The sequence below is a fragment of the Doryrhamphus excisus genome, chromosome 19 (genome assembly GCF_030265055.1).
Source record: "Doryrhamphus excisus isolate RoL2022-K1 chromosome 19, RoL_Dexc_1.0, whole genome shotgun sequence".
In the NCBI taxonomy this organism is placed as follows: domain Eukaryota; kingdom Metazoa; phylum Chordata; class Actinopteri; order Syngnathiformes; family Syngnathidae; genus Doryrhamphus; species Doryrhamphus excisus.
The window spans coordinates 4561387-4574633 of record NC_080484.1 but is presented as its reverse complement, the minus strand read 5'-3'; the positions used below and the strand labels follow the sequence as shown (position 1 = coordinate 4574633).

At 46.8% G+C, this 13247-nt stretch overlaps 1 protein-coding gene across 1 annotated transcript; it reads left to right on the top strand.

The window, feature by feature from the left end:
- The first annotated feature begins 6 nt into the window (after positions 1-6).
- LOC131107508 (uncharacterized) lies at positions 7-12914 on the top strand. The gene is made up of 18 exons (XM_058057617.1): positions 7-67; positions 1372-1459; positions 1792-2754; positions 2827-3047; positions 3209-3244; positions 3336-3493; positions 3567-3738; positions 3904-3954; positions 5969-6083; positions 7562-7605; positions 8005-8075; positions 8227-8878; positions 8946-9113; positions 10770-10900; positions 11153-11314; positions 11395-11566; positions 11808-11849; positions 12443-12914. The coding sequence occupies exons 3-18, from the start codon at positions 1809-1811 to the stop codon at positions 12539-12541; spliced, it is 3240 nt and encodes a 1079-aa protein (XP_057913600.1). The 5' UTR covers positions 7-67; positions 1372-1459; positions 1792-1808; the 3' UTR covers positions 12542-12914.
- Positions 12915-13247: the final 333 nt, after the last annotated feature.

Genomic DNA, 13247 nt, shown 5'->3' with positions numbered 1-13247 from the left:
ACCTGCGGTGTCGAGTTTCTGCTATGGCAGGAAGAACAAGAGGAGGAAAAAAGCACAAGACCACACGGTAGGACATATTTCACACCCACTTCGCAATCGATGAGGTTCGGTACCGGTGGGAGAGAAATAACTTTGTCGTCGTCGCTCAAACGGCTAACGAAGAAGTGGTTGGCTAAGCCAGGACTAAACCAGTCAAACTGGACAAGTGCGACTTAATAATTCAGCTATTGTTGACTTTCACGTTACTGCTGGCTTACTTCTCGGTTGTTCACAATCTAGATCCTCCTACGGCGTTCTCTCGTGTTTTTGTTTTTGAAAGGCTACCGTCTGACTTGTAAACTCAGTATTTTAGTTCGTGTAAAAGTGCACACACACCTTACACTATACACCCTTATACGCTATGAGTGAACTACTTTTTCCAATTACACCTCACTCTACAGGTCTCGTGCAAGAGTAAACGACCTTACACAAGTATACACTTGACTCCGTAGTTATTTACATGCTACAGGAGTGGTTTCTTAAACTAGGTTTCACTTATAGTTTACACTAGTTTACACCTTTCCACTTCATCCAGTGGTCTCCACCATTAAGATGCCTTATACTTGTACAGTAGTCAATTACACCCACACTTGACATTAATAGTCACCTGACTTACCCAAATCCCCAAATACTAGATCCTATCTAGACACTATTGTTACTAGTATTTTTTATACAATATTCTTATTTGACTACTTATTTATGAGGTACAGAGTACTCGGTGTCTTTATTCATGAGATCTGGAAGTATGTCATTGTCGTGTTTAATTAGCATGTTAATTAGCGCCATAATAACCAGCATGATGTACAGTTAAGATGTTATGAATGTATTATAGAACTGTAGCATGTCCACATGTTTATTTTACATGTAATAATTTATTTTATGTGATTCTCAGTGGGATCATTTTGGCATAATTGCAAATGGCATAATTTTCATTCATTCATTTTCTACCGCTTTTCCTCACGAGGGTCGCGGGGGTGCTGATTTTTTGAGTTTGGATAATTGGCTTTGATGCATTTGATGCATTTTTTTAGTTAAAAAAAAGCATGAAAGCAGCGGGAGGTGTCTACACCAGCACCCGCTGCTTGCTGAGTGAGCTTTCATGCTTTCATCTCAGATCCACTCCCTAGATATGAAAGAGAATCTATAGGTCTGATTACTAGGCAACACCGATCCCTCCTGCTACATTGTCTTATTCTCTGGCTTAGCTGTCATTTTACGTGTTTTGTTATTTTCTGCAAAAGCACATTTTTTATATATTTAACACGCTTGTGTCGTCCACGCAGGAAAGAACAAAGTTGACTTGACAGGAAGTGATTGTTGTTTGTCTGGCAGGTGACTGTTGGCGTCCAGCAAGCGAGGTTAGCATAGCGCTCAGCTGCAGGTCAGTGTAAGTGCTGCGGAGTGACTGCGTGTCAAACAGGTATTTAAGCACATTTCCTGTTTTCTTTCACTCCTTGACATCACCTGCTGGGCTGATTGGCTGACCACAGTCCGGCTCTGCGCCGCCACCTGCCGGACAGGCGCCTCAGCGAAAAGATCACTTGATGGTCGCGGCGCGGAGACGCACTGTGGACTCAGCTAGCATGGAGAATTCTGGGTAACATCTTCTGTGGTGACTTTGGCTTGTGGTGTGTGTCACTTCCGGTGTTGTGTTGCCTTTTTAAATAATGAATCACAAAATTCATCTTCCTGGTTTGTGACCTTGCTGCTAGTCCAACATGTCTGCCCTCTAACTGTTGACGTGTCTCTCAGGGACCACCACCAGACTCATGTCATATGGGGGAGACTTTTACGGACGCACTGAGCGTGTCCGCCAGGCGCCGTACTATGACCAGGTTCCGGCTGGCTCGTTACCGCGGCTCGACTCTTCTTATGATCCACACCCTCTGACCGAGCAGGTGGCTCCTTATCTGGCCAACAGCGCTGACCCGCTGCCCCCTCCGCCTCTGCCCAACCAACCCCCCGTTGGGCTTGAGTTCGACCGCAATAGCGAGGAAGCTGCAGACGCCGAGCCTGATTTCGACCCCGCCCTCGACATCAAACCGGTCCACCGCTTCATCCCCGACTCGTGGAAGAACTTTTTCCGGACCAGCAACCGCAGCAGCAACAAGGGTTGGCCCGACACGGCCTCGTCATGTAACAACAACAACACCACAAGCGAAGGCGTTCGCTGCTCGCCGCCGCACACACCATCCGTTCCCGGTTCCTACCGGGACCCCTATGGGGGCTCAGCCGGGAGCTACAACTCCGGCAAGGAGCTCTTGGAACTGGCCGACATCCAGTCTGTGTCAGGCCGGACGTACCGCACAGCGCTGACGTACAGTGAGCGAGTAGAGGAGTACAATCAGCGCTACGCCTTCATGAAGTCCTGGGCGGGACTGCTGAGGATTCTGGGCTGCGTGGAGCTCCTGCTGGGGGCCGCCGTGTTCGCCTGCGTCTGCGCATACATACACAAGGACAACAAGTGGTTCAACACGTTCGCCTACTCGTCCCCCGGAGGTGGTTTCTATGGCCCCGGCACAGGTGCGTCTTACTACACTGGCCCCAAGACGCCGTTTGTGTTGGTGATGGCGGGCCTGGCCTGGTTGGTGACGGTCATCGTGTTGGTGATGGGCATGACCATGTACTACCGCACCATCCTACTCGACTCCAGCTGGTGGCCGCTGACAGAGTTCACCATCAACCTGGCACTGGCCATACTCTACATGGCTGCAGGTAGGATGCGGCGGTGACGTCCTCACCACCGAGTGTCCTCTGTCGTCACTCCTGTGCTCTGCGTCTCACCAGGCATCGTGTACGTGCGCGACACAACGCGCGGGGGGCTCTGCTCCTCCCCCTTCTTCAACAACGGCCCCAGCGCCGCCTTCTGCAGTACGGACGCCGGCCAGACCGCCGCCATCATCTTCCTCTTCCTTAACATGGTCATCTACCTGATTAGCGCCGGTGTGTGTCTTAAGCTGTGGAGGCACGAAGCGGCACGTCGATACCGCGAGCAGAATGGCAGAGAGGTCAGAAGTCCCCTGGTCACATGATCATGTCAGCATCTGTAGATTTGTCGGTAGTCTTTTTTTTTTTTTTTTTTTAAGATTATCGTGAGCGGTCTGAGTACACAATCGCTACTGTACTACTGTAGTCTACTGTAGTCACATGACAAGATGTTTTCTTGCAGATGCAGCAGTCAGAGTTCGGAGCGGTCCAGTCGCTGGTGAGCGTCCTGCTTTACCTCGAACAACAAAAACCAGACTACCTTTAATGCCCCCCCCCCCCTACTTTATGTATTGTGTTTGTGTCGTCAGCTGGTTCCTGCTACAGCTTCCGGGACCAAAACTCCTCGACAGGAATCGTCTGTCGTGTCCGTCCAAGACGCCCCCATTGCTGTCGCTCCAAAGGTTCTGCAGGGGGCGATACCATCTGGACACATTCCCAAACCTGTCATCGTGCCCGACTACATCGCGTACGTGCCTCGCAGTCACGACTCTATTTACACTCCATCCACCTTGGTGAGTTTAACAACCTCTCTCCAACAGGAAGTACCCAACCATCCGTTCGGATGAAGAGCGTGACCAGTACCGGGCGGTGTTCAACGACCAGTATGCCGAGTACAAGGAGCTGCACGCGGAGGTGCAGGCTGCCTGCAAGAAGTTTGACGAGATGGACGGGATGATGCGCAACCTCCCTCAGCACCCCAGCAGCCAGATGGTGATGTCACATGACCTCTCGCTCACCTTCCTGGAATGCTCACATCCCCACATCCTGCAGCTTCCTGTTTGCACTTCCTGAAGCCACCTCCCTCCCTCCTTCTCTGCGGCGTCAGCATTGTTTGTCTCGACGCCAACGTGACGTTCTTTTCATCTTTCGTTGCAGGAGGTGGAGCGCATCAACAGAATCCTGCAAGACTACCAGAGGAAGAAAAATGTGAGTTTTGCTACCTCCTCCCAGGAGTGTATGACTTCCTGTCACACTCTTTGAAGATGGTTTACTGTACCTCACAAAAATGAGTACACTGGATTCCTCCTCCCCCTTCATAGTTCTGCAAATTTGCAGGTTTTTGTTTTTTTTTAATTCCAAAACTAGGCCATTATTTCCACGGAAAATGCATCTCATTCACCACAATTCAGTAATAATTTATAAATATGTGATAATACTGGTAAAATGTACAGCATACATGTAAAAAACGCAATCTACAGTTTGATCATAAGTGCTCAGCTTGTCATTTGTTGCATTAGCATCTTATGATGTCACCTTGCCTCCAGAAGGGCTGTTAAGGTCCTAGATCCGGGGTAGGCAAACTACAGCCCGGGGCCACATCCGCCCCGCCAGTTGCTTCCAAAGTATTTAATTTAATCTTTTAACCTATAAGCTGGCGACATGAAGACGACCGATTGTTTAATTTGCTTTCTACATGCAGCAATCCAGACAACTACCTCACCCATGGTGCTAAACAAACACAAATGACACACAATTTAACCTACCAACTGTACGGTCTGGGGGCTGCATGGTGTTTGAGTGGTTAGCATGCAGACCTCACAGCTAGGAGTGTGGAGTTTGCATGTGGGTTTTCGCCGGTTACTCCGGCTCCCTCCCACATTCCAAAATCATGCTAGGTTAATTGGTGACTCCAAATTGTCCATAGGTATGAATGTGAGTGTGGATGGTTGTTTGTCTATATGTGCCCTGTGATTGGCTGGCCACCAGTCCAGGGTGTACCTGGTGCACCTTTCATCCAAAGACAGCTGGGATCCAGCACCACCAGCGACCCTCCTGAGGATAAGCGGTAGAAGATGAATGAATGTACTGTCTGGGAAGTAAAAAAAAAGGAAGGACGTTTCCATCGTCTTTAACTCCTTTGCTGTCAAAGACAAATTGAAGCGGGCACGTTTGGTGCAGTTTTAAAGGGGAACTATTAGTATGCTAATTTTTCAACCCTTTGTATTGAGTTGTGAATTCCAACAGAGCAGCTACACACAATAACCCACACAGAAAACTTTATAGATCTTCCAGAATCTTCCAGAATCTGCACCTATTCCAGCTGTATTTCCTCTGATTTGTGCTTTTGGCCAAAACGGTCTGTTTTAATTTATTCCACCCACGGTCCCCCTCCAGGCATGCCCACTTCCTGACTGCTGCGAACAACACTTTCTAATTTAGTGGGTATAAGAGTTGCTAATAATGAATAAAGTCTTTGGAGAGCTAATTGAAAAGTGTTAAGGAGCTACTAGCAGCTCATGATCTACTGGCTGGAGACCCCTGACTTAGTATGGATGAACTCAAGAGTAGGCACCGCTGTTGCTTCTCCAACCTCGCCTGCCTGAGGAGGAGCACTCATTGTCGGACACACTTTGTCATAGGAGAGCTCAGAAGCCCGACGTGAGGGCGCTGCGTTTACTAACTGCAGACAATCTTGGCACAACATCGGTCGTGGAAATGTGGTCATTACACGTTTATTGCGGGACTACCGTGTTGCAGACAGTGAGCACCGTGGTTCTCTCCACCTGCGTGGACGCACAGCGTGTCCGACATTAATGCATCTTTCCCATTGAGAGCGTGCGCTGCTTCTGGCTTCAGATACTGTGTATAGCGGATATTTCATGTTCACAAAAACAGAGCTTGGGGAAGGGCGGGGAGAGCAGAGACTATGTCACGCCTACAGCGCCCAACACTTTTGCAACGCCCTCTGAAACCGATCATTTTGAGCCATCCCAAACTTCTTTCAGGGCTCACTTCCAAATGTGCAAACCTCATTATCTGAAACTTTGGCACATTTTAACACGAGAATACAACATTCTAACTACATTTATAGGTCAGAGTAGAAAAAGCATAATAGGTCCCCTTTAACACAATGCAGCCCCTCAGTCTAAATGTTTGCCCTCAAAGGTCTGTGTATCACTAAGTGGTATTGAGCTTTTCTGCTTGTTCTTCTCACTGCCAGGACCCGACATTCCTAGAGAAGAAGGAGCGCTGCGAATACCTGAAAAATAAACTGTCGCACATCAAACAAAAGATTCAGGAATACGACAAAGTCATGGAGTGGAACGACGGCTTCAGTTGAACTTCTGTTAGTGTTGTTGTTTATTGTATGAACTTGATGTGGAGCTGAAAACCAAATGTTTTTGTCTTTTGTCTGCTTGTCCTCCTACACAATGTGTGTTTTTTTACCCTTTGTTCTACCATTTCACACACTTTACACGCAAAGATCTCAGTGCCTTCAGTTGTCCACACGCAGGAGATATGTCTGCAGCATTGTCCACTTTTGTGTTGTTGTGTGCTTTGTGAAGTCAACATGAAACATTTACACTTTACAGTCACCCAGGTGATAAGAGACATCATTGTGTTTTTAATTCCAGCTCCACTAATGTGATGATTTGATACTTTCCCATCATGCGTGTGAAGCTAATGTTTTTCACTTTTGTATTTGGATGTATGGAATCTTAACACTGATTAAATCTTACTGTACTAAACACATCTGAAACATTACTGTTTTCATTCATTCATGGTGTTTTTTATTTCAAACATGTACTCAAGAGGAACTTTATCGGATGAGTTAAACCAGAGCTTTAGCCAGGGGGCGTCACTAGGTTCTGAGGACATGGGGGTGTGGGGTTAGCCCCCTGGAGATGCACAGGATATGAATGAATGTAGTAGACATTCCAAAAAAACCCCAAAATATCCAAAAAACAAATAACAAACAAGAACCAGGCAATAACTTTCCCACTTTTGGATAGATTTAGCAGAGATATTCAATTGTTTTAGGCCACCATTACATTTACACAAGTATCCACAATCTACACTGCAAAACCACTGCTCAAGCTCTGCAACCAGCCTGCTTATTGGCTACCTTATTAGCCTGCTTTTGCCCTATTATATAATTATTATTATATTGAACTATTTTTGCCCTATTATATGAAATTTGTCAGAAAAAAATCATTCATTCATTTTCTACCACTTTTCCTCATGAGGGTCGCGGGGGTGCTGGAGCCTATCCCAGCTGTCTTCGGGCGATAGGCGGGGTACACCCTGGATCAATAAAAAAAAAATCAATAAAAAATATCAAATTATTTAGGGGGGCTTAAGAACATTTTAGGGGGACTGAAGCTCGTCTAAAATAGGCCTAATGACGCCACTGCTGTCAACCCTCCTGCTTTGCCTGTGAAATTGACATATTTTGCCCTTTTCCCCATAGCCCTCCCATTTAAATATTTTCCCATGCATCTTCCATATTTTAACTGCCGTTACAAAAAAAATAGGCTTCAGGTATCCACCTTTGAGCCACAGCAATCTGGGACATATTTGTCAACTCTCCCATTTTGATTGTTGTCATATTCATGTTTTCTATCCGAAACTCTCTCAAGTAAAGGTCGCTTTTCCTTCTCTTCTCGCATTCGGAGTTTTGCTTTCTTTCTTTGGACTCAGCACTTCCGGTGCCGCCAAGTAAGGCGACACCTGTGAGGGGGCGTGGCCAAGTCGATGCACTCAGATTCGGGTTTGTCAAGGTGTGGTTCTTCAGCTTGTTTATCGCTTTCAGCAGCACTTTCAGGAACCATCAGCAGCCGAGTGGACTTCTGTCGGGTGAGCAGCTCGAGTATTTTTTCAACTTTTGTCTTTAATTCAACATTTTCTTAGTTTTTTTCTTCTTTTTTGTCTTTCCTTTGTTATTTGTGTTCATTATCTTGCCCTCGTGCTGCTGTTGTAGCTAGCAAGAATGCTACAAAGCTTCGCAGATTTTTTATTTTTGTTTCTTTCAAACTAACTTGGTAGTATTTATCTTATTTATCTTAATTAGGCCGTAATTTGAAATTTAATGGCGTCATGAGCTCAGGTTTTTACCACTTAATTAGAGGCGCTAGCACCTAGCTTAGATTGAAAGTCTCTTAGCTGTGTCTGCAGTTAAGCTAAACAGCATTTCTATTAGTTTGTTAGCTCCTCTAACAATAGAAGTGTTCTTGTGTCACAGAACAGGTCCATTAGAACCCAACAGAACCAGCAGAGATGTCCGCCAGGCCCAATGGGAGTCCGCCTCCCTATGAGTCAGATGGCTAGTAAGTGTCCTTCTCATCAACTTTATTAATTTGTCTTCATTCGGTGTTGATTCTATGGCAACCTTATTTGTATGAATCGACTTTCAGTGGCAGCCATCTGCCTCGAACGCAACCACTGAGATGCATGTTTTGACCATGTGGTCCTTTGCAGTGATGCCCCCGCTCAGCCGGCATATTCCTACTACCCGGACGACGAGTTCCAGCACTTCTACCGTTGGACGTCGCCGCCGGGCATCCTGAAGATCATGTCCATCATCACCATCGTGCTGTGTGTCGCCATCTTCGCCTGTGTGGCGTCCACCTTGGCGTGGGACTCTCAGGGGGCGCTGTCCGGCTTTGGGGGCCTGGGAGGTGGTTTCGCCGGCGGGACCGGGGGAGGATTCGGCGGGGGCTTTGGCAGCTTTGGCAGCGGCGGGTCTTTCGGGCCTGGCAACAGCTACGGCTACGCGGGAATTGGCGGGAACTACAACGACCCCCGCTCCGGCAAAGGCTTCATCATCGCCATGGCGGCCATCACCTTCATTGCCGCACTTGTCGTCTTCATCATCATCGTGTCTCACCAAAGCATATCAGAAAGCAGGAAGTTCTACCTGGCCATCATCATCATCTGCGCCATCTTGGCTCTGCTGATGCTGATAGCCGCCATCTGCTACCTGATGGCCGTCAACCCCATGGCGCAGTCACAAGGCTCTGTCTACGCCAGCCAGATCGCCGGCCTGTGCGCTCAGTACCAGCGGCCTCAGCCCTCGGGTGTCTTCGTCAACCAGTACCTGTACCACTACTGCGTAGTGGAGCCGCAGGAGGTCAGTGCGCCGTGCCGCCATCTTTGATAGTGATGATGTTCAGCTGCCAATTGTGCTCTCCTCGCAGGCCATCGCTGTGGTGTTTGGCTTCCTGGTGGTTGTTGCCCTCATCATCATGCTGGTGTTTGCACTGAAGACGCGCAAGAAGATCAGCGAATTCGGCAAGAGCAACATCCTGTGGAAGCGTGTCAAGATGGTGGATGACGGCGAGCCACCGCAGGACGTGGAGGCCTGGGTGAGGACCTCACACACACACACACACACACACACATTCACTCTGCTGCAACAACACACACGTTCCGTTAAAAGCGCCCATCAACATGTCAGTTATTAACGGTATTATTTTGGTATAACGAGAACCATTCCTAATATTCCGATCCTCTTGCTTCGCTACATAAAGAGGTCGTAAGTATTATAAACGATTCTCGTTGGGAAAATGGATGATTTCTGAACACAGATTATGCCAGAAGCAATGACCTCGTAACATCCAATGGACAACATGTAATGTCCACTTTGATTCACTCCCAAAAAATTGTAAAAGCCATCATCGTAATTTGATGAGATGCTTTTAATGGTTTACAAACACGGACAGTGACAGGACACACAGATTCACTTGATGAACAAAGACTTTATACTAGGGGTGCACGTTAGCATGTTATTATGAAACAAATTGATTATTAATCCAAAATATTAGTAAATATTGTACGATTTGTTGCCTGTAATACAAAGATAAGATCATAGCTTAGCATTATTATTTTTGTAAGTGACCCCACTGGAAAACGTGTACTTTATAAACAAAACAGACGTCTTGTAGATACTACAGTATATGTATACCGGAGGTGAGGAAGTGTTTGCCGAAGCGGTTTAACCTGTTTGACGGCTGTCAGCGTTCACAGCGGAGAGGGGGAAGGCGGGATGAGGCGGGGGTAGGGTTGACAGGTGAGTGCGAGCGTTTGTGTGTGTATTGGGTTTCAAGGTGTGTCACCGTCTTGTCGTACGGTTTCAGTCTCATGGTGACAATAAAAAGTCCCCCGAGATTCCTGCGTGCATGTTTGGGTCACTCTCGGTGTGTGAGTCATTCACACTATATTGTGTACACACACACACACACACACACACACACACACACACACACACACACACACAGTGTATGTGGTGATGGGCGAAACAACGGCTCAATGTCAGAAATCTTAGAACATGTTAGAAAAGTGTGCACTCATGATGTTGTTTTCATCCAGGTCACATGATCTGACATGACTGCGCACGCTTGTCATTCCAGCACACGTCTGCAGCCATCCAGTTTGGCTTTCAGGAAGCTGGAGGGCGCCAAATAATTAAATCATGACAAATTTATTCAGACTTTTATCATGTGCCCTCTTTTCATGACAAGCCGGAATATTACAGCGCCCCATCTTGGTGTGCGTAGGTGATTCACACGTATTGGAAAGCTTGGTATATTGCGATCGGAATGGTATACATCGATCCAGGATACAGTCAGAACTGTAGGCTTAAGGATAGGATAGATATGCTGGCTGATGGGTGGTCGAGTGCTTAGCATGTAGGCTACACAGTAGATTGGGAAGTCCTGTGTTTGATTCTCCGCTAGGCCATCTCTGTGTGGAGTTTGCATGTTCTCTCTGTGCGTGCGTGGGGTACTCTGGGTACTCCGGTTTCCTCCCACATTCCAAAAATATGCTAGATTAATTGGCGACTCCAAATTGTCCATAAGTATGAATGTGAGTGTGAATGATATTTGTTTGTCTAGATGTCCTGGTGTACCCCGCCTCTCGCCCAAAGACAACTGGTATAGGCTCCAGCATACCCACGACCCTAGGGAGGATAAGAGGAACAGAAAATGGATCGTGGATGGTGAATGTGTCGTTTTTTGCAGGTCAACAACGTGTCCGTCCCGCCTGAGGCCCTCCCCATGTCCGACTACCCCGAGAAGATGAGAGGCTCCAGGAACCACCTGGATGACGAGAGCACCAACTACAGCAAACCCCACTACAACTACACGCCCCCGTCAGTACCTCGCCAACGTTTATACTTTTACTCCTTTGGGAGTAAACTTTTAACACTTTGGTTGCTTGTGCACAAAGCAAGCCCCATAAAGGCGTGCTTGGATGAGTTTGGTGTGTCCATGTGGCTTGTGATGATGTCATTCATATGCAAAGCTGTCACATGACCTGATGACTCATTCATTCAAAACAAACAGTGAAGTTTCATGTGTAACAATTAGTGTGTGTGTGTGTGTGTGTGTGATGTATGTGTCAGGCCTGTGGAGGACGAGCAGCCTCTTAACAACGGTCCTCCTTACCGTGCAAACTCGGACGTTCCCAGCTCAGCCGGCAGATCCAACGTGCGGCGTCGGGACCGCGATGCCGACTACGCCTCCTCAGGAGACGAGCTGGATGACGAGGATGGTGACTTCTACACGTGAGCGAACACACAAATGCTTCACAGTGCACATGCTCGTTCCTGGTCACCACTCATCATCGCTTCTTCTTCTTCATCAGTGAATTCCCTCCCATCGCCAACGAGCAGGAGCGCAACGACTACAAGCGTGAGTTTGATCGTGACCACCAGGAGTACAAGGACCTCCAGGCCGATTTGGACGCCTTAAACAAGAAGCTGTCTGAAGTAGACAGAGAGCTGGACGACCTGCAGGAGGGCAGCCCCCAGTACTTGGTCAGTACTTTGATGCACAAACTAAACACTGCCCTCTTGTGGACAGCTTGATGATGAAGTACGAATTTGATGGTTTTTTTAAACCATCAAATGCTAGAAGATGCTGGAAAAGGGAAGATGCTAATAACAGTTCAATGTAGATCAACATATATTTTTTTAACTATACGCACTGGGCAAAAAAAATGCCCCAAAACTGTACCTTGGACACCTCTGGTTTAATAGTTGTTTTTCTTTTTGCCAGGATGCTTTGGACGAGTACAACAGGATCAAGGACTTGAAAAAGGTGAGTGACGTTGACATAAGTGTAAGAGTGACAAATGATTGATGGCCGTTGATGTGTATGAGGTTTTTGATGAGTTGTCAGTTTGCAGACTGTCATGCAAGAAAGTGGTCTGAAAGGGCAACCAATGACTAATCAATGATGGGCAATAACCAATGACGACCATTGGTAGGCAAATGACTGCCAGTAATGGCCAATGACAGCCAATGACCATTGATAGCCAATGACTGATAGTTACTGACCAATGATGATCAATGACCAATGGCTGCCAAGGATGGCCAATGACTATTGGTGGTCAGTGATGGCCAATCACCACCAATGGCTGCCAGTGGTGACCAATGACTGCCAGTGACGGCCAATGACCAGTTGTGGCCAAAGACCGCTGGTGATGGCCAACGACCAATGACTGCCAGTGTTGACCAATAATGGCCACTGACCAATGACTGCCAGCAATGACCAATGACCATTTGTGGCCATTGATGGCCAACGACCATTTTGGCCAACGACCAATGATGACCAATGGCGGCCAATAATGGCCACAGCCAGTCAATGGTTGCCAGTGATGGCGCATAATGACGTTTTTGATGTGCTGTCAGTCGGCAGACTATCGCGCGAGGAAGCGACGCAGCAAGTATTTGAAGGCCAAACTGAACCACATCAAGAAGATGGTGAGCGACTACGACCGTCGAGCCTGAGATGCTCTGACCATGACTCCAACCCCCGGGCTCGCCACAGTCGGGTTCTCTCGTCACTGCAGGTGATCTTATGACGTCACCTTAGGACCGCCGTTGATTGTGGTTTGAACACACAGAACAAATGGGTGTTGGCAGACTTGTATTTATTCAGTCCAACAATGAACTCTTCCTGTGTCAACTTAACAAGCTGTATTTTTCAAATGTTTTCATATGTTTTAATGCACATTTTTATCAGCATGTATAGAACACTGTTTTTTAAAGCATTCTAAGCTAAATTCGTGTATATTTTAGGTGGGTTTTTATGACAATGATGTACTTTTACAATGATTTCTCTTATATTTTTATCGTAATTATAATAAAATGTCCACTCATGTTCTTGCTGTTCCTCAACATTCTTCTACACTTTTTGCAGCACACTAAATGACTTTTATTATCATCACCGAGTAAACCTTCACATTTTCAAAAGTGATGTACATTTTGGAATTGGAAGAAAATATTGAGGAGAAATCATAGCAGGTTTACTCCTAAGTGCTTCCCTTCTTTTTACACTTGTGTAGCAAACTCACAAATTGAAGAGCTTTCACTTCACGGTAGTCTCCATCGCTGGAAATCATCTGCAGTTCATCGCTGGACCGCTAGATGGCAGCATAGGTCAGTATTGCTCTTATTGAGCTTTTTTTCAGCATACAAACAAAAATAGTGCAAA

Bases quoted from the DNA above. Each gene is read 5' to 3' on its own strand.
- LOC131107508 (XM_058057617.1), top strand. From the start codon at position 1,809: ATGTCATATGGGGGAGACTTTTACGGACGCACTGAGCGTGTCCGCCAG. The intron at 8,879-8,945 runs GTCAGTGCGCCG...CTCTCCTCGCAG, and splicing joins GCGTAGTGGAGCCGCAGGAG to GCCATCGCTGTGGTGTTTGG. The intron at 11,850-12,442 runs GTGAGTGACGTT...ATGTGCTGTCAG, and splicing joins GGATCAAGGACTTGAAAAAG to TCGGCAGACTATCGCGCGAG.